At 40.7% G+C, this 20,619-nt stretch overlaps 1 protein-coding gene across 2 annotated transcripts in view; it reads right to left on the reverse strand.

Moving 5' to 3' along the window:
• Positions 1 to 15,520: 15,520 nt before the first annotated feature.
• Positions 15,521 to 20,619, reverse strand: part of lmo3 (LIM domain only 3) — a 77,836-nt gene continuing 72,737 nt past the window's right edge. The window contains exon 4 of one of the 2 annotated variants that reach the window (XM_057855137.1): positions 15,521 to 19,355. In XM_057855137.1, the coding sequence (XP_057711120.1) occupies positions 19,250 to 19,355 (106 nt within the window). In that variant the 3' untranslated portion in view covers positions 15,521 to 19,249. The remainder of the gene's footprint in view (positions 19,356 to 20,619) is intronic. The other variant, XM_057855138.1, reaches the window with a different exon arrangement.

Here is a 20,619-nt window from a genome sequence, read left to right on the forward strand (position 1 = left end):
TAAAAAAAATAATAATAAAAAAGACGTCACTTTGTATATTGCTATATGTGCTTTGTGACCATCTCTACGGGCCTCCGTAAAGTTGACCCGCCCATCAGACGCAAATTTACTGTATATAAAAATGATGTTAATCGTTTGTGCTGCAACGGTTTTGTAGATACTGAAGGGAAAAGGTACCGTTCTCGCACGCACCATATAATTGTTTGCATTAGTATAACACATTCATTTAACTATAGTTTAGGCAGACTTCACTCAGTGGCCTTGAACACAGTAAAGTGAATCACCTTATCTGCGCTCATGAGGGGGAAAAGGAAAAATGGTACTGTTTCTCGTAGGCACCGTCTGTTTGCATTACTCGAACACACGTAATATAATCAATCAGGGAATAGTATCATTTCTCATATTCACTGTAGGACTGCACTACTCTAACACACCCAATGTAAAATAAATAGCACACCACAGTTTAAAGAAACAGAATAGATACACAACGCCATCTTATCACAGAAGCCCAAACGTGTGCGCCACAAGCAAGATTGACTCTGGCAATCAGTCCTCCCGACAAACGAACAAGGACAAAGACCAGCGCGCTTTGTCCTAAAACAAGTAGTGCCAGCCCGGATAACAAAGTTGATAGCAGGCGCTTGTGACGTCAAGACCAGCGTCGGTCGCTGTGGCAACCACATCCCATCCACGCACGAACCTAAACAGCCTGAAACCGGCCAGAGAGGGATGATCCCAAAGCAACGCCCGGACACACCTTCGGCCGGCCCACGGACTTAAAAAACACTGGACACTGAGATAAGACAGATTTGCTGCTCGGAAACATTTTCTATGTAGCCTTGCTTTGGATCCAGAATAGTCTCTCCGTCGTCTGTTTTTGCCTTGTTTTTGACCATTGTCGACGAATAAACTGTAAACCTGTTTTCGGTGAGTCTTCGTCAAACTTTTGAAACATGGAGTCAGTACAAAGGGTTAAAAACAAGAAGAGAACGCACGAAGTTCCACTTTCTCGGTTGCCGCACGCGAGGCAGCATCGGCCGAGCGGCACTTGTTTTGGCTGTCGCTGTTTCCGTGCAGCTGGGCTGGGGAGGTGAATTTCGACAATACATTATTATGCTTTTATTGAGATATTAATTTCGAGTGGGGACGTCACTCGTAGCTTTTTCTTAGCTTAGCTCCCGCAGCTAATGGAGCGTACCAACTCTCTCAATAACAGACAGGTGTCCCAACAACTAGCACGAACAGAGCACAAAAAAATTCGGGTCCATTTTGCAGTAAATTGGGGGGCTTGAGATATTAATGTCGAGTGATGACATCCCTCTAAGCCCCTCATTTACTGCAAAATGGTTCCGAATTGGTGCCATTCGTTTGTGCTAGTTGTTAGGACACCCCTCTGTTATTGAGAGAGTTGGTACGCTCCCTTAGCGGCGGGAGCTAAGCTAAGAAAAAGCTATGAGTGACGTCCCCACTCGAAATTAATATCTCAATAAAAGCATAATACTGTATCTATAAAACCGTTGCAGCACAAACGATTAACATCATTTTTATATAAATTTGCGTCTGATGGGGGGGGCAACTTTACAGAGGCCCGTAGAGATGGTCACAAAGCACATATAGCAATACACAAAGTGACGTCTTTTTTATTATTTTTATTTATTTATTTTAACTTCTGGGTCATCGTCTTTGCAATTGTCTTGCGAGCCTTTTGCGGTCGTGCTGCGAGCCACTTGCTGTCGTGTTGTGGCAATTGGCGTTCGTGCTTTTGCCAATTTGCAATTGCGCTTTAGGAATTGGGGATCGTGTTGTGGCAGTTTGCATTCGTGCTTTTTTTCTTTTGCAAAGCGTTTGCAATTGGGGTCTGTGCTTTTTCTATTTGCAAAGTGTTTGGACTTTGCATTTCGCCTGACACCTCTCGGCCACCGTCTATTATTTAAGGACAGGACATTCACTGTGGTAGAATACTGCTACATCATCATAGCAATGTTCAAACGCTGCTGCTTTCTCTCACGGTTTTTCCACTTATTTACATTTTATGTACCGCAATATCTGTATATGATCTCATTTTCTTACCTCAGGTGCTTTTCCACATAATCACCACTTTAATTTCACAGTCGGAGATGGGAATTTTAATCACATTATTACTCAGTTTGATGTATATAAATGCATTCAGTGCGGCGATTCAGCCCTTTTACTGTAACTTGCGCTTGACGGGGTTATTTTTAATAAATTGGCTCCTAAAGCTGCATTTCTTTCATTTCTAGAAAAACGATCCTGAGAGTGAAAAGATGTCATTCAGAAGGTGAAAGATTCCAAGACTGAGAAAAACTGTCAGAACAAAACTTTCACTACTTGAGCATCGATATCATTCTGACATCACAGTGCAGGTCTTCCACTGCTCTGAGGCAAAAAGGAAGCAGTTTTGTAGACTGGTCAGTACAGCGCAAACAATCACCATTGCACGTGACACCAACCTTCACTGCCTCTCTCTGACCTTCTGTCCACATCAGAACCGGAACGGACATTCTCACAGACAACACAATAATGCCGACACACGTACTGTTTTCCATTCAAATCAGTTCACCATGATTGCTTCTTTTTTTTGGAAGATTAAAAAGAAGATAATATCATTTACTTCCTAATGCCAATACTCAAAGTTCTTCAGATCCTCCATCTGCCCTGTTTGATTACCCTCTTCCTCCAGCGAGACGTGGAGAGAGTGAGAATCGCCTTTGGAGTCTCTTCCACCATTTCCCCGCTACAAATAAGAGTTTCATTGCATCTAACCAAACGAGCTAGGTGGGAAAATTGCCTTTTCAATAATCGGGCCCGCACTCCCCCCCACCGCCTTTTTCATCCTGAAAGGTTTTCTGAAGGTTATTGTTGGGAATAAGGCAGCTTCTATACCCCCCGCAGATGACAATCATCTTTCCAATTTGTTTGAGATTAGGTCATACGGAAACAGCGCTTCATAAACACACAGGGTCGGCATCAACAGCCGTGGAGGATGGGAGCGATGGATCGCCATAGCACTGGAGGACCAAGAAAACAAACAAAATTACGCCCATCTCCATTACTAACTGGGAGAAAAGAATAGACTCCCAACCCTCTTCCATTTCCAAAACAGCATGACCCGGCCAGAAGTTGGATGCGGATCACTAAACCCGCTTTTTCAATATAATTAATATTTGAGTGAACAAGTGAGGGTTGCAGATAAAGCCGTATTGACTTTGGCACTGCTGTTAATTGTGGCCTGAGCATGCAGTGCTTTGTTTCTTTCATGTGATTATATTCAGGCTGAGTTAAATTGCTTTTTAAAGGGCTTTCTCACTCTCCAACACAATTTTAAAAGCATGTTTATTATCTGTGTTCGTCAGCGTCTCTGGATAGCGCCAATAAAGTGCCCTCTACTGGCAGAAGTCTGTAGCTGATGATTCCATGGTGCATGAGGGGCAGACTAAAGTGCGTATGACACCAAAAAGCATATTCATTTCATACTTCACACTAGATGTGTTTTTTTAGCTTCAAATATTTTTTTTAAAATTCAAATAATATGGGACCTTAATGGAAAAAAAAGAGAAAAATCCAACCTTCAATACAAGTGCATTCATTCAGTGGGGGAAAAAAATCCCATATAAAGAAAAAAATGTTTGACATCGAATAATGTGTGTCACAATTATTAGCACCCCTGGTATTAATACTTTGTACAATCCCCTTTTGCCAACAAAACAAGGTCTGGGGACTGAGATGGCCATGGGAGGAGCTTGATTTTATGTCTGGTGAACCATTTCTGTGTAGATTTGGCCATATGTTTAGAGTCATTGTCTTGCTGTTAGACCCAGTGACGACCCATCTTCAGCTTTCGGGCAGAGGGCAACAGATTTTGATTTCAAATGTCCTGATATTTCAAAGCATTCATGATGCCATGCACCCTAACAAGGTTCCCAGGGCCTTTGGAAGCGAAACAGCCCCACAGCATCACTGACCCACCCCCATACTTCACTGTGGGTATGAGGTGCTTTTCAGCATGCGCATCTTTCGTGGCACGCCAGACCCACTTAGAGTGTTTGTTGCCAAAAAGCTCAATCTTGGTCCTTATCTGACCAAAGCACACGGTCCCAGGTTTCAACTGGGACCGTGTGCTTTGGTCAGATGAGACCTTAGTCAAGAAAAGACTTACATGAGCTGGTCACATGGAAGATGGCAGGATACAAGACAAATCGACACAGGGCAAGGTTAGGTGCAGACTATATATACAATGGATCACAGGTGGAAATGTTCAGCCTGATTGGGAAGAGCAGGAAGTAAAGTTTGGAACCAGGCGGAATGCCATTATCAAAATAAAAGCAGGGAATTCTGCACCAACAAAACAAAAAACACTAACATGACTTCCGAGACATGACACTGATTGTCCAACGAGAATGCCACTCGGCCGACAACCAGCGGCTTGTTTGCACACCCCCTTCTATACTCGGTTTATTGCCCTCTTCGTGTGCCCGGTGTTCTGTCAGATTTTCAACCCCATCAAAAATGGCAACTTTGCGTTAAAAATGGCCACGAATACAGCGAATACAAAGTTAACTGGTCAAACTTTCTTGAAATAAAGGACTATTTACTTACGTTTGATCATGGACAGACATGTAGAAAGGTTTTCCTCAGACACATCCTTTAATGTTAGCTGCACAACAACTGCACGCCAATCTCTCACTGTTTACGTCTTCGCCGTGTAGTAAAGCATTATTTTACGCCATATTCATGTTGACCATGTGGCAGCTACGCGCTCCTCCGACGTCGAACCGCTGGTACTCTTCAGCTGCTTCCCGGGCAACCTCTCCTGTCCGCTGCAGGGGAATGAGCTGTAACTTTTTTCGCCGCCGGGTGGGTTGCCGATCGGCGAAGACAATAGACAACCCCGCCGCTGTGTGAGATGATCCGGGCTAGTTTTGTGTGATTTTTCGCTTCGGAAAGCAAAAATAAGACTCTGAGACGTCACTCAGTTTGGGTTAGCATGTCGGCTAGCTGTCACGCCTCTTGGTTTGTTTACATTCTTCGAAGCCAGGCAGGGAAATGACAAAAGCCTGACTAACTACGGTGGCATGAAATATCGTTCGGGATGTGCCACAATCAAGGTGAAGTCGACAGTTTTGACCACTGTAGAGTAATTTTGCCATGTCGTACTGAAGAAATGTATTCTTATTATTTAATATTCCATTTAGCACAAGACTGTTATTTGTCATGACCATAATATTTATTTAGCAATTGGGGGGAAAAAAATACTTCAATGAAAAGAATATCCTGTAAAAATATTGGAGTAGAGGGACTGACACAATGACATTTTGCGGCTCTCTTCGTCGCATGTTCCCCGTTCTGAATCATTCCCTCTCAATGCGCTGAATTCTAAATCAGATGAAACCATGACCCTGCCCATATAATCCTCCTGTTGGGGACGCTAGAGCCCTGTAATTGTAGGCGTGGCTAAACGGCGGATTAAAGGACTAATTTCTCGTCATCTGCGCTTTGCCAAATTGTTGTATATAGTCCAACCATCTCAAAATATGATTCTAATTCACATAATAATGCTATTTAGGACTTATTTTTATCCTGTTGTACGCACTTTAAAAGCATGTTTATTATCTGTGTTAGTCAGCGTCTCTGGATCGTGCCAATAAAGTGCCCTCTACTGGCAGAAGTCTGTAGCTGATGATTCCATGGGGCGTGAGGAGCAGTTTAATTCATTGTATTTGTGAGCATTAAACCACATAAGCGCAGCAATCTTTTTAAATACTTGAAATAACTTCTGCCGGTCAGGTGAGTGTTTGCGTGGGAAGGTGGATTGCTGTAATTTTCCTCGCACGGTTGACCTGCGGGACTGGGTCCTTAACTGGCATCTGGTAGGAGTTACCCCGCCACTTCAAAAGATGGAGCGGACAGACCCAAATGGTGCCATGAATCCCGACGGCAGAAGATCACTTGACGGGGTCGGATTTGCGATGGGACGTTCGTGCAATCAATGAGCTGCTAATTGCGTCTCTCCTAGACCTTCTTTCCATCCCGTTTATCAATACTCTGCTGGGTAAGGTTGTGACTCCATATTAGAGGTTTTAATTGCCCTAACCTTCACTAATCCCCAATGTTATTGCATGGGTATTTGCATGATTATGAAAGGTTTAAACAATAGAACAAATGCAAATATCACAGAGGATTACTTTAAAATGAAGGCATGGTCCGCAAATGGTGAGTTGTGAACAGTCCTTCAAAACCAGTCCTAGTTGAAATACTTCAGATGAGTTTTTACCTAAAAACAAAAGCGTTATCTTGTGCAATGTGACAAAAAACTGTTACAGAGAGAATTTAGCAATCCCACACTAGCCCAATTATTTGACAATTAGCATGAGCCTGTGGTCAAGGCAAATCTATTTTCATTCCGACGTTAGAACAAATCGCAACTGGATTGACCCCAGTGCTGTTTATTCTTACAGAGAGCTCACTAATTGTTCAAAGACTCCAATTCGCTGGGGTCTTACACTCAAATCAGACCCAAAAATACAAAATCCATTATCACCGCAATAAAGAGCTAATGACCCAACAACTGGAATTTATTTGCCAGGGCGCCCATCTCCTTGAAAGGGCCAAAGGATAAGGAGTCATTAAAGCAGCGTTATCTGGTCCAGATAGCATTGGCATGTCTGTAAAGATCATTATTTTTGCCCCTGGAGCCGTTTGGCAAAGGAGAGCAGCGCTAACTCCAGGGTCAGCATTAACACAGGGATGAAGACGCTAACGATACACAGCCTGGCAGCTAATACTTTTTCTAAACGCTTTTAATGACTGTAGATTCGGATGTGGGAGAGTTCGTGTTTTTCTTTGTGCGTGAGCAGCCAGCGTGGCACAGTTCTTTAAACGTTCTTTACTTTTCTCAAGGTTCCGTCTCATTTTTTTCTCCGCACTCTATTGCTGTGACGAGGGGTTGAGTGGACGTTTTGTCCCCTCCCTCCGCCCCAAAAGGACCTCTCGAGTGCCTGAGAACTTTCAAACTTATTCATTTCGTTTAAATTTAATTATGCCGTTTCAATTCGCAAGAATTAAATAAATAGAGGTAGAATCTTATCACACAAGGGCGAAGGTTTGGTCTCAACATTGTGTAACCTCTATGTAAGCAGTGCACAAAATAATCAGAAGATTCCAATTCGACGAGGGGAGCTACCGTCATTTTCGGACTATAAGCCACTACTTTTTTCCTTCATTTTGATACCTGTGGCTTATAGTCCAGTGCGGCTTATTTGTTCATTTTTTTAGCTAACACTTTATTTGACAGCGGTGTCATAAGACTGTCATAAGATCATCAAAATTATTACATGACACCATCATGGACATTACTGAATGCTTATGTCATTAAGTGTCATTTAGCAAATTATGTCACTAACTCAATTTTTGTCCATCTTGCATCTTTTGCATCCATTCAAAAGTGAGATCATTTGCTGGATAACACTTAATGACATCTGTTATAAGCATTCATGAATGCTCAGGACAGCGACATGTCATAATTATGACTGTGTAATGACAGTCTTATGGCACCACTGTCAAATAAAGTGTTAGCAAATACCCTAACTAGCAATTGATGAAACAACTGGAACAGTAACTGAAGAAATATTTAGCACAGAAAATGATTTTTGATTATTATTTACATCTATAGCTCTGCAATGCATGCTAAGAGGCATGTTGAATGACAACAGTGTTGACAGCAGATGGCAGCAGAGGTTGACTGTCTCCCCCAAGGGAGCAGTGATGGCCAAATTAAGCTTCTTGAAGCAATAAAGCTTTGCAGCCAATTGGTTCAAAGCTTCATGGTGCTTCATTTGGTCTTTTGACAGTCGTATGATGCCGCTGTCAAATGAAGTTTTACCGGTTAATATCTTTTGGTGTAAATATCCCACGATACAGTGAGGACAGCTGCGGCCTATAGTCCAGTGCAGCTTATCTATGAACAAATGCCGTTTTCGTGCCAAATTGGGTGGGCTGCGGCTTATAGTCAGGTGGGGCTTATAGTGCGAAAATTAGGGTACGTGTTGTACTGTAACCATGAACGAATAGCTCAGATAATGCAGTTTGCCATTATTTTTTACTTCGTGCAACAACAATAACAAAAATGCAATACAAAACAATAGAACAGTATAAGAAAATAAAATTGGGCCCAAAAATAATAAACAAAATTGTCTTTCACTCAAATATCTAGTGATCACTTTTTTTCCTTAATCCTGTATAAGGTATTTCTTTCTCCAAAGTTTGTATGGAATCCTATGAGATGATATTGTCCTACCCGGTGAAGACTAGTACATGAAGGATGAAGTTTCTTGGTCTTTTCACGCTGGGAAGCTCACCATCAAATTTCCGAAATCTTCATATCTTTAATCCAGTCTCACAAAAAGACCTGACCTGTTGTAGTTTTTTTTGTTGTTTTTTTTTTAACAGATATTTTACTCATCTCATTTTGAGAGAAAAATCATATCCAAATAAATTTACTGTACGTTTACATTGTACATGAATTTGTAACAATCGCACACAATGTTATTTTTAACATTGTCATTTCACTTAACATTGAACTTTCAATTTCACTTTCAGATGCATCTTTTCCATTTTTTTTTAATCCAACAAAACAAAATTATTATTTTCAAGAACAAAAATAACGTTTATCATTCTTAACTTAATGATTAGGAAAACCATCGTTAGCATTAGCCGTTAGCTCGTCTGCATCATTAGCATTAGCTGTTAGCTCGTCTGCTCCGAGTAGAACGCTTGCTTACCAAGACAGTTTAGGCTCAATAGACGCGTTTTCCACGCTCCTGATCACTTCTCAAGTGTTCTGCCGATGTCCCTGTTGAGCTAGGATATGGATATTAGGGTTTTAGTCACTTTTTAAACTATTTTATCAAATCGTTTTTTCTTCCTACCTTGTCACTCTGTTTAGCATTGTCTTTTCTCTCTCCAGCTGATTGTGGCTATTGTGAGGCTTCTGTCGATCTCAGCCATCAAGCTCAGCTGGGGTAGGGGCTTACTTTTATTAAGTGCTTCTTTTTTTTTTTTCAATTTAATTTGTTTTCAAGTTGCAGATTTATTTTATGATGTTGAAAGAGAAGTATTATTTAATTTAATGCCATTTTATTTATTTATTCTAAATTTAATTAACCCTTTATCTGTTTTTTTTTTAAATTCTAAATTTAATTAACTCTTTATTTGTAGCTGGGTTACAATTGGTAGGGACGCTATAACAGCATAACCTGCATGTACACTTTTTGCTTCGGAAGGGACATTATTAAACCCAAACAGATTGGGTGAACGGGGGTCAAGGCTACATTTCTCATGAATATGAACCTAATTAATTGATAGGCCAAATGATACAAATAAATAACAAATAAATCTGTTTTGACTTATACTAACTTTCATGTGTTAGTTCAGGTGATACACCGTTTGATTCAAACCTTTGTTTTCAAAAACTACTAAAGAAACATTTTTGAAAATTTCCAGGATAAATTTCTGGATTTTATTAGCAAATTCAACATACACAATAAATACAAACCTATTAATAATCACTTAACTGTGAAGGAATGCAAAAAAAAAATAAAAATAAAAATAAAATAAACATTTGTCTTTAGTCCACTCAACATTGTCTGTCTAAATTAATAAATATAACTGGAAAAAAACCTCATAGCATGTTCACACAGTTTAATGTTATGCTAACTCTGATGCAGGTCGGACTTTCAGGAGCAATATTAGTGATGTGTTTCCCATGTCCACAACACTGACGTCTTTTACATTCCTTATATTACCCAGATAGCAGACCGACATTGAATAAATGTTGATTTTCAATCAAAATCATCAATTTGGCATCAAGTGACGTTGAAACAGGGCCGGCCCAGGCCTTTTGGGGGCCCTAAGCAAAATAATGCCAAGGGGCCCATATTTTTTGTCACAGTGTAGTGTGAAACCCATACATGCAATCCAACCCATACGTCCATATTTTGTATATTAATCAGATTTTTCGTTTCTCTGCTCCAGAAGGATAAATTCTCTTCGACATATTCGTGCATCTGTTTTCCAAGCAAGTTTGACCACCAATCATTTCAAAGCAGATTCAACGTCACTCCCCAGGTTGCCAGATTGTAATGACAAGAAAATGGATGTTTGCACCGATAAACGGCAATGCGCGACACATTATTCACTATGCTCTATTAACAACGTATAAAATGAGGTTGCCAGATTGGGGGCTCTAAGTGGTCAGGGGCCCTAAGCAGCTGCATAGTTTGCGTATAGGCTGGGCCGGCCTTGCGTTGAAAGAACGTTGTTCTATGGTATGTCAGGCGATGGTTGGGTTAACATTGTTTCATAGGTGATAAACTAATGTTGACAAATAGTTGATTTATGATTGACCGGGAAATATGATTGAAAAGTCATTGAATTATGGATGAGCGGGTGTTTTGGTCGAAAACATAACATTGATTCAGCGTTGTTCTATTATTCTTAATAATCCAAATAACGTCTAGGTTTTGTAAGGATTTCAACGTTGAAACAACATGAATTGAGTGTGCAAAAGTGACGTTGATTCAACGATATTGGATCGACAGCGGAATGTGGATTCAACCTCTTTTCAACGTCGGTTGGCTATCCGGTTAGCTGCTGCTGGCCGAAAAAAAAATTCTAATATCCCTCCTCTTGACATGTTGTATTTTGGTCGGGGCTGTGTGGGTGTGCATGTGTGTTGGGGGGGGGGGGCATGTCATGAGCCAATCAAACGTGCATATGAGGTTAAATAAAAATAATAACGGTTCGGAAGAGTAAAGTAAAAGAGGTAAATGTAAGTCTGAAAATAATGTGAATATATCACTTAATAATTGTAGGGTCAATTCTATCCTTAAAACATAAAAAAGACAATCTAAATTACCTACATGACTGAACTCATTATACAATACAAATAAGTTGGTGGGGACAATTTGAGGATCCTGAAAAGTTGCTAGTGTTATGTCCCTACCGTCCCTATGCAAAGCTACGCCCCTGTTATCACACGTAGCAGCATTTTAGAGCAAATTTCCATCATAATTTTCTGAAGATTTCGCGCCGAGACACCACTGTAGACTGTAAATTTCATCCACGGGTCAGTTATGAATTTGGACAGCTATAAAAAATGTATTGTGTTTTATTTTTCCACATTTCATTTCAGTTTGCAGTGCTTTGTGATTGCCTATTCCATTTCCCCCAGTCACTGTAAGCACGTGCTGATTCCCCGCACGTAAAAAAAGGTGAGGACATAAATCAATTTGTGTGACAAAACAACACGGTTACCGTATTCTATTTATCCTCGGGGCAAACGTACATGACAAAGCGAGGGTGTACTTTCCACACAAACCCCTCCTTTATTCATCGGCACGTCTGGTAATGGTGCAAATGGGCATCACGTTGCAATGTATCATCCCTGTCACAAAAGACAACACGGCACTAATGATGCCAGGCTATCAGCGCTAGGATTCGGGGGGCTAACATCTGACTCGGGTAAAATAACACATGACACATGTCTGCCATTAGTGCGAATCCTCCCCGCGGTTGCTGCACTTTCTTTTAATTTCGCTTGGCTGTAATCTCCCATCGACTGGAGTGTTTTCATCTACTAAAGGACTTTCAACAGCTTGAGCCTAATCAAAGACGTTCTCTCTTTTTTTCTTTCCCCGTGTCTCTGGATAAGGAAATTCAATTAGCTTAATTGGGCTGGATATTATCCTCTGTAATGTGATGGAAGCGTCGCTTTCACCAAAACTACACAGGGCACTTTGGAAGCACCTCACTAATTAGTGCAATAACTTTAATCCAAATGTTTTACCTCAACATTCCAGATGATTCCAAATTGAAATCCAGGTAATTAGTAGAAATAACCCTCCCCCACGCACGTGGAGATCACTCCATTTGAAGGCTTGCTTACGGCAAAGTAGAAATGAAAGCGTTCCGTTTCCTCGTGTTCCACGTTTGACACCAAACGCGACTAAAAATAGAAAATCCTGGTTTTGCTTTGTGTTTCACACTTGCAAATTGGCCAAACTTCTGTCATAGACTTCATAATGTATCGACGCGACGCGGGGCCGATTCATAGGGGGCCTATCTCCGTCAAAGCTGACCGAGTGGAAACATGGACAAAGAGCTTGTTCCGTTAAAATTATTATGAATAAATGCTTAAATCCCTGAATTCATTATAGATAAAACAGTCTCGATTCTTGGTTAAAAGCAAAAAAAAAAAAAACGTGCAGGTAGCATTTATTTGACATAAATATTGCGAACTATGAGGCTAGTCAGTAAGGAAAATAGTGGCCACCATATGTTGAAAAAGAGCTTTATCCGTCTAAAATTCTTGTGAATAAATGCTTAATTCCCTGAATTCATTATAGATATTTAAGGAATCTGACCTTTTAGCCAGACTGCAGCTCCAACGACCCGGGCCGGTGGGAGCCCGACATTCCGGCCAAAAGGCCAAACTCAACCCGTTCACCGTAGTCTTAACCCTTAGTTAAAGTTAAAAAAGGCTCACCGAAAACAAGTTGACAATTTATTCAGGTCGACAGCGATCAAACAGCAAGACGAAACAGACTCGGGCTGGGAGGCAAGGTCACCCTATCACACGTCAACAAAAGGTTAACGAGAAAAATGACCACGATTAGTTGAACATTCAGTCTTTTGAAGGCTGTGGCGGGGCGGGCTGTGGGCAAGAAGAAGGGTATGTTTAGAATTATTGTGTGTTTGTGGATTGGACAAGAGGATTCAGGAGTTACAGTTGTCCGGGCAACGAGAGTTGTGGATTTTGCCAGCTCAGCGTCAAAGGGGCTCTTGGAGTCTTGTCAGTCGTGTTATCAGTTGGATATCGGGTGTTCTCCGGTGTTCCTTGTGTTGGGACAGAGCATCCCGCTATTTGTTCTGGACTGTCCGGGAGAACTGATTGCGAGAGTTGGTGGTGCAGACGTGGCTTGTCACCATCAATCTTGCTCAGTCAGTTGCATGACGCACACATTGGGCTTCCGTGATAAGAAGGCGTCACGTATTTTTATGCCCTATATTCTGCTTGTTTTCCTTAAACAATGGTATAAGTGCTATTTATTTCATATTGGGTGTGTTAGAGTAATACAAACAGTTAGATGGTGCCTACGAGAAAAGGTACTATATTCTTCAATATGGACGAAAAACAGTCTCGATTCTTGATTAAAAGCAAAAAAAAAAAAAAAAAAAAAAAAAAAACGGGCGTTTATCAGTTATTTTACATAAATATCTCGAAGTATAATGCTAATGCTGTAACGGCTAATTTTTTCCATAGATTTTTTTTCACAAGTTTCAAAATGCATGCATAGTACGAAAATATAATAATTACCTTGAATCCTCAAACAAATCACTCCTGAGAGAATCCTTTCTGTTTGTATGCGGGGCAGCTTTCGTAGTTTTTCAACCTAAATCTGGCGTAAGTGCTATTTATTTTATATTGGGTGTGTTAGAGTAATACAGTCAAACAGTAAATACGAGAAACGATACTATTCTCTGATTATATTAAGTGTGTTAGAATAATGCAAACAGTTAGACGGTGCCTACGAGAAAAGGTACTAGCTCCTTCAATATGGACGTTAAACAGTCTCGATTCTTAAAAGCAAAAAAACGGGCAGTTAGCAGTTATTTTACATAAATACTGCGTAGTATAATGCTAATGCTGTAGTGGCTAATTTCTCCCATTGATTTTTTTTCTCGACGTTTCAAAATGCATGCATAGTACGGAAAATATAGTAATTACCTTGAAACCTCGAACAAATCCCTCCTGTTTGTATGCGGGACAGCCTTTGCAGTTTTTCAACCTAAGTCTGGCGTTGCATCCCTGCTTGTGTTGACTAACTGCGGCCGACTGCGAATAACTGAAGCAGTCTGTAGGATGCCCCCCCCCTACTTGAAGGCAGCGGATGACGGATGTGCATAGGCGGATCTACTATTCAGGCGAAGTAGACGATTGCCTTAGGCCCCCAACCAGTCGGGGGCCTCCAACCAGCTGCCCTTGCCCCAACGAGCAACGGCCTGGGCCACCGGAGCCAGCAGCACCCCCAACTATTCGTCATGTATAATTATGTCAGCATACCAAACAAAAAAAAAAAAACCAAAACAAAACAAAAAAGAAGGCCAATTGAATGCTGCATTATTACCCCCCCCCCTCCCCCCCCCCCACACACACACACGCACTACAATGGACTGTTCCACGACGACGGACTGAGTCTCAGTCGCTTACCTTCATTTAGCACCGTTTAGCATCGCTTAACTCTGCTTAGCTGTTTGTTAGCTTCACTTAGCTCTCCCGCTGTTTTCATGCCACGAAGCTCACCATTTTTACAGTTTACTTGCTACTTTGCACGTCGGCTATCGTTTATTTCGAACACATGAGCGAACGTGCTCTCCATGAGAGCCAAAGTGCAGTGAGGGAGAAGTTGAGAACAGGCCTCTAATGCCTCTTTTAACTTTCTTCTTCTTCTTCTTCTTCACACCGAACATAAAATACACGCCAGCACACCCTGTGGCGAAACAATGTAGTACAGTTCCAATCAGTCATACAATAACACTCAACAGCTGGTTAACAGCAAAAGCACGTCATATAAATAATGATTTCTGGGGTTAATCCCACTTACTTCAGAATTAATATTATACTATGTTGAGTAAGTACTACATAATAGAGATTCTACACTAAGAATAGCTTTCAAATGACACTCTTCATGACAAATATGACTGGCAATGAATAATTATTATCATTACTATACTACTATTATATATAGTAGTACACTATAATAATATTGCTAGAATTTTTTTTAAAGAATTGTTTTGAATGTTGGAAAGGCAAAGTCAGTGTTCTGAATGTTTATTTTCCATTCTTTTGCACTAGTAAATGCTATCAGCATTTAACCTCATTGTTTATTTGTGATGAATTATTGTTATTTACATGATTATTTGTACTTTAATAAAGAATTTAAGTGTTCCAAAATAGTTTTGTGAATTAATAAGCGTCAACAAAATTTTTTATTGCTGAATAAGTAAAAAAAAAAAAAAGAAAATTATTAGATTAGTTGATTAATCGGACAGCCCTAATGTACTAGAACATATTTCCTCCACACCCTTCTCACCTTTTTAACACCTGACCCATTAAGGTGGCCCCTGGATATGTTCGCCTTAGGCCCCAAAATTGCCAAGTCCGCCACTGCGGATGTGACCCGTCAATACAGTTATGAAGTCTATGCTTGTGTCGCAAGTTGTTGTCTTCCGAAACTGGAATGTTTTTTTCCCCCGCCCCCAAGCATCAGACAAATTGAGGAAATTATTGCACTTCAAATCAGTTATATATCATAAGCTGCAACATGCTCTGTTGGTTAGGGTAATAGAAGAACTGGCTTTTTTTTTTCCTGATGGCTGGTTTGCATCTAATGCTTTGCCCTTGAGCTAGATACTTAACCTTAGCAGCTCCAGCAAACACAAGACCCTCTAAATGAGTTTGAAAGCTTAAACCCTAAATTTTTCCTGTCAACTGATAGAAAAAAAAAAAAGACACCAAACTCTGCGTAACACAATAAAACTGTATTACATTTGTGCTTAAAATTATTACAATTACAGTATTTACAAGCGTTGTCCTAAAAATAAACATCTCATGCTGGATGACACATTAAAAGAAAGAATTGTACAATAGGCAAGCAAAAGGAAATAGTTTTTTTTTTTTTTTTTATGTACACCTACATTTTACAGAGAACATTTTAAAGTCAAGAATGAACGCTGAGTATACAGCCGGACAGTTTATGCACGACGAGGAGGTCAACATGATGAGGCCAGCGGAGTCTCGAGTCCGCTATCGATTGCATTCAAGTATCAGCGTGTTGAACAATTCTAAATTCAGGACAAGAGCCGCTGAACAAATAAATAAATCTACAGAAAGTTCACCTAACCTCTCAACCACTTTCCCAACGTGGAAGTTTCATAAATACAATCCCCATTTAAAAAAAGTGATACGAATCCAAGTGGACAAATACTGCTAAAGGGTGGGCGCAAAAAATCTGGTGGTTTTCAAAGTGTGAGAAAGCTCATGAAGAAGAAACATGCGATGTTAAAGGAATTTCTTGAAAAATATCCTTCCAATTCACATTTTACTCAAATTTTCTCCCTCGCACTTTGTAAACCAGCGTGTGACTTACGTCTATAAGGCTGTGCCTGATTCATGTATATTATTCTTATTGGCCACTAATTTCAAACACTGTGCAAAAGTATTCCAACGATGGCATCAGTCCAAAGTATCATCATATAATGGGTTTATTCATTTCACTTTATCTACTAACAATATGTGGTTTTGCCTGTTCTATGTACAATGGTATGAAAAAGTATCTGAACCTTTTGGAATTTGTCACATCTCAGCATAAAATCACCATCAAATGTGATGTTTGTTAAAATCACACAGGTGTAAAAACAGTGTCTGCTTTAACTAAAACCACCCAAACATTTATAGGTGTTCATATTTTAATGAGGATAGCATGCAAACAATGACAGAAGGCGGGGGGGTAAGTGAACCATCTGCCTAAGGAGACTAAGGCCATGTCCACACGTAGCAGGGTATCTGGTAAAAAGAAGATATTTTTCTACGGTTTGACCTATCATCCACATGCGCACGCAGAATTAAACCAGGGTTCTTAAAAACGACGGGGAAGGGGAAGATTTGCGAATTCTGCGTTTGTGGCTCCATCATGTGGACACTGATAACCGAAGATTTACGTCACTGGCTGCGACAAATTTTGTCCTCACGTCACACATGAGACCAATTTTTACATTTGGAGTATATTAAATAAGCGCTTTTTTGCTTCCATTTTTTTTTTTTAACAAACTCTTGCTATGCTTCTTATTGAATAACGGGTATTATTTTGTTGTTTTGAATGTACTTAAAAATGAATGAAAGCGGTTGGCTGTGGAAGTTTTTTTTTTTTCCTACACAAACGTGCAGGTGTGGACGCAATTATTTCCCCCCAACATATTAGGGCAGAATCCTCGTTTTTTTTTTTTAAAAAAACCCTGCTACGTGTGAACATGGCCTTAAAGAGCAAATGAAACCAATTTTTACCAAACAATTTAAGTTAGGTGTGTGCCCATTCACTGATGAGTGGTTTAAAGCTTCCCTACCCACTATAAAACACACACCTGATAAGAATAGTCTTGATGAGAAGCATTGTCTGATGTGCATCATGGCTCGGTCAAAAGAACTGTCTGACCTGTGATCAAGGATTGTTGATTTGTATAAACCTGGGAAATGATACAGAACCACCTCTAAAAGTCTGGATGTTCATCAATCGACATTTTGGGAAGGTTTTTACAAATGGGGAGAATTTGGCACTGTTGCTTCTCTCCCAAGGAGTGGCCGTCCACCAAAGATGACTCCAAAAGTTCAGCGCAGAATACTCAGAGAGGTAAAAAAAGAACCCTAGCGTGTCTGCTAAAGACTTACAGAAATCACTGGCACAGTCCAATATCTCTGTGCACACATCAACTCTATGTATAACTATGGCCAAGAATGGTGCAGACTCCACAGAGGAAAACACTGCCGTCTATAAAACACATTGTTACTCGTTTAATGTTCACAAAAAGGCACTTGGATACTCCACAGAAGTTTTGGAAAAATATTTTGTGGACTGATGAAACCAAAGTTGAATTGTTTGGGAGTAACGCACAACGTCACGTGTGGAGGAAAAATGGAACCGCTCACCAACATCAAGACCTCATCCCGAACGTAAAGCATGGTGGAGGGAGCATCATGATTTGGGGCTGTTTTGCTGCCTCAGGGCCTGGACAACTTGCAATTATTAATGGAAGAATAAATTCAAAAGCTTATCAGGATGTTTTGCTGGAAAACTTGAGGTTGTCTGTCAGACAGTTGAAGCTAAAAAGAGGATGGATGCTGCAACAAGACAATGATCCAAAACACAGAAGTAAATCATTTTCAGTAGAACAAAATACACTTGCTGGAGTGGCCAAGTCAAAGTCCAGACTAGAATCCCATTGAGATGCTGTGGCATGACTTAAAGACAGCGATTCATGCCAGACATCCCAGGAATTGACTGAACTACAGCAGTTTTGTAGCGAAGGATGGGCCAAGATTAGTCCTGATCGATGTGCCAGACTGATCTGCAGCTACAGGAAGCGTCTGGTTGTTATAGCTGCCCTAATTGAGGGGTGGGGGCACAAAATATTACATGTGATGGTCCACTTACTTGTTTTTCCCCCTTCCGGCAAACTATCCACATTAAAATATCAAAACTTAAAAATGTTTGGGTGGTTTTAGTGAAAGCAGAAACTGTTTTTTCATCTGTGTGATTTTGACAAAGATCAGGTCACACTTGATGGTGGTTTTATGCAGAAATGTGAGAAATTCCAAAAGGTTCAGATACTTTTCATACCGCTGTACTCCGTATCCCCATCTAACAAAACGTTTGTTGTAAGGATTCTAATAGATTGGATGAATTGAAGAATTTGTCAAGTTTATCAATCATTTATGGCCAAAGTTTTTGCACATCATGTATGTCAATCATATTGTCATTAAAAATGAATACATTGAAAATACAACAAACCGGTCAACCTAATGATCAGGTTGACACTGATCAGACTCCACAGCTCAAACCAAAACTGCATGAGAAAAATTCCTCCCCCCCAAAAAATGAAGAGCAATTACACACACCCGCACGCACACAAGTATTAAATTATTTTTTTTTCTTTCAAACTTCTCTGTTTACACTTTACAACATCCAGTAAAAAGGTGTTTATCCCAAAGATACACTGATTGACAATACCTCTGCGTGTTTTCGATTCAAGTAGTTGGACTGCGCGGTCCTTGTGGTCAAACATGAATGCATGTAAATATCTGTCCAACAACTTGCTTTGGGTTGTTCTGAGGCCAGTGTTTTTGTTTGCCAAGAAGAAAGAGGCAGCACTTGTCAGTCACAAACAAACAAAATATTCATTTACTCAAGAGTCCGCTTCCGGGGGCCGCTGCCTGCTATGCCGCAGTCTCAATGGCTATTCTGTACAGCTGAGTACCACCCCTTCCGGGCCAGGCTTCATTATGTACACGTGGGGGACAGGAGCAGGACAGGAAGCGATAGTGCTTTTTGTTGTGTGATTGCAAGCTTTCCATCAGTCTTCTCCCACTCCTCTGTCTTCCTCCTCCGTTGTGCCCCCCTCAGCGGACCTGAGGAGCGTAGCCTTCCTTCATCAGGCCCTCTTCGTAGTCTGTTTGGCACAGGATCATGTTGTTCTTCAGGAAGAACTTGTCTCCTACACAAAACCTGCGCGACATCAGAAGAGATCATTAAGAACGAGCTGTAGGCTAGCAAGGCTACGGAGCCAGCACTGTGCCAACTAGCATAGGCGGAACTACTATTCAGGCGAAGCAGCCGATCGCCTTAGGCCCCCAACCAGTAGGGGGCCCCCAACCAGCTGCCCTTGCCCTGACGAGCAAGTGCTTGGGCCACCGGAGCCAGCAGCACCCCCAACTATTCCTCATGTATAATTATGTCAGCTTACCAAACAAACAAACAACAAAAATAATAAAAAAGCCATTTGAATGCTGCATTTATATTATCTCTCCCCCCCACACACGCACTACAATGGACTGTTCCACGACGACGGACTGAGTATCAGTCGCTTTATTTAGCGCTGTTTAGCTTCGCGTAGCTCCGCTTAGCTGTTCGTTAGCTTCACTTAGCTCTCCCGCGTTTTTCGCGCCACTAAGCTCGCTATTTTTACAACATACTTGCTACTTTGCATGTCGGCTATTGTTTATTTCTAACACATGAGCGAAAGTGCTCTCCATGAGAGCCAAAGTGCAGTGAGCGAGGGAGAAGTTGAGAACAGGCCGCTAATGCCCCTTTTAACTTTCTTCTTCTTCACACTGAACATAAAATACACGACAGCACACCCTGTGGCGAAACAATGCAGTACCGTTCCAATCAGTCAGGCAATAACTAATTATATATAATCTTGTTAAAAATAAAAAAAAAAACAAAAAAAAAACGCAAAAGACATATTAATACGTTTTTGGGACAATGAAGAATTTAAAAATAAAACATATTTATACGTTTCTGGGAGCAAATGAGTTAAGGTGTCACTGGAACAGCACCAAACAAAAGATCCAGTATCATCACATTGTCCAATGCGGATTCTTGACTCTTGACAAGGTGATGATGCTGGAACTTTTGTTTGGTGCCGTTCCAGTGAGATTTACAAAGATGATTTGCCCGAAGAAGACATCAAAATTCCCTCAGTCCTTGATGATATGGGGCTGCATGTCAGGCAAAGGCACTGGGGAGATGGCTGTGGTTAAATCTTCAATAAATGCACAAGTTTACATTGAAATTTTAGACAGCTCTATTATCCCTTCAATTGAAAATATGTTTGTCATTTTCCAAGATGACAATGCATTATGCCACAGAGCTAAATCTGTTAAAGCATTCCTTGGAGAAAGACTCATCCGGTCAACGTCATGGCCTGCAAATAGCCCAGATCCCAACCCTATTGATAACCTGTGGTGGAAATTGAAAAAAAAAAAAA

Source organism: Corythoichthys intestinalis, chromosome 13 (genome assembly GCF_030265065.1).
Source record: "Corythoichthys intestinalis isolate RoL2023-P3 chromosome 13, ASM3026506v1, whole genome shotgun sequence".
NCBI lineage: Eukaryota > Metazoa > Chordata > Actinopteri > Syngnathiformes > Syngnathidae > Corythoichthys > Corythoichthys intestinalis.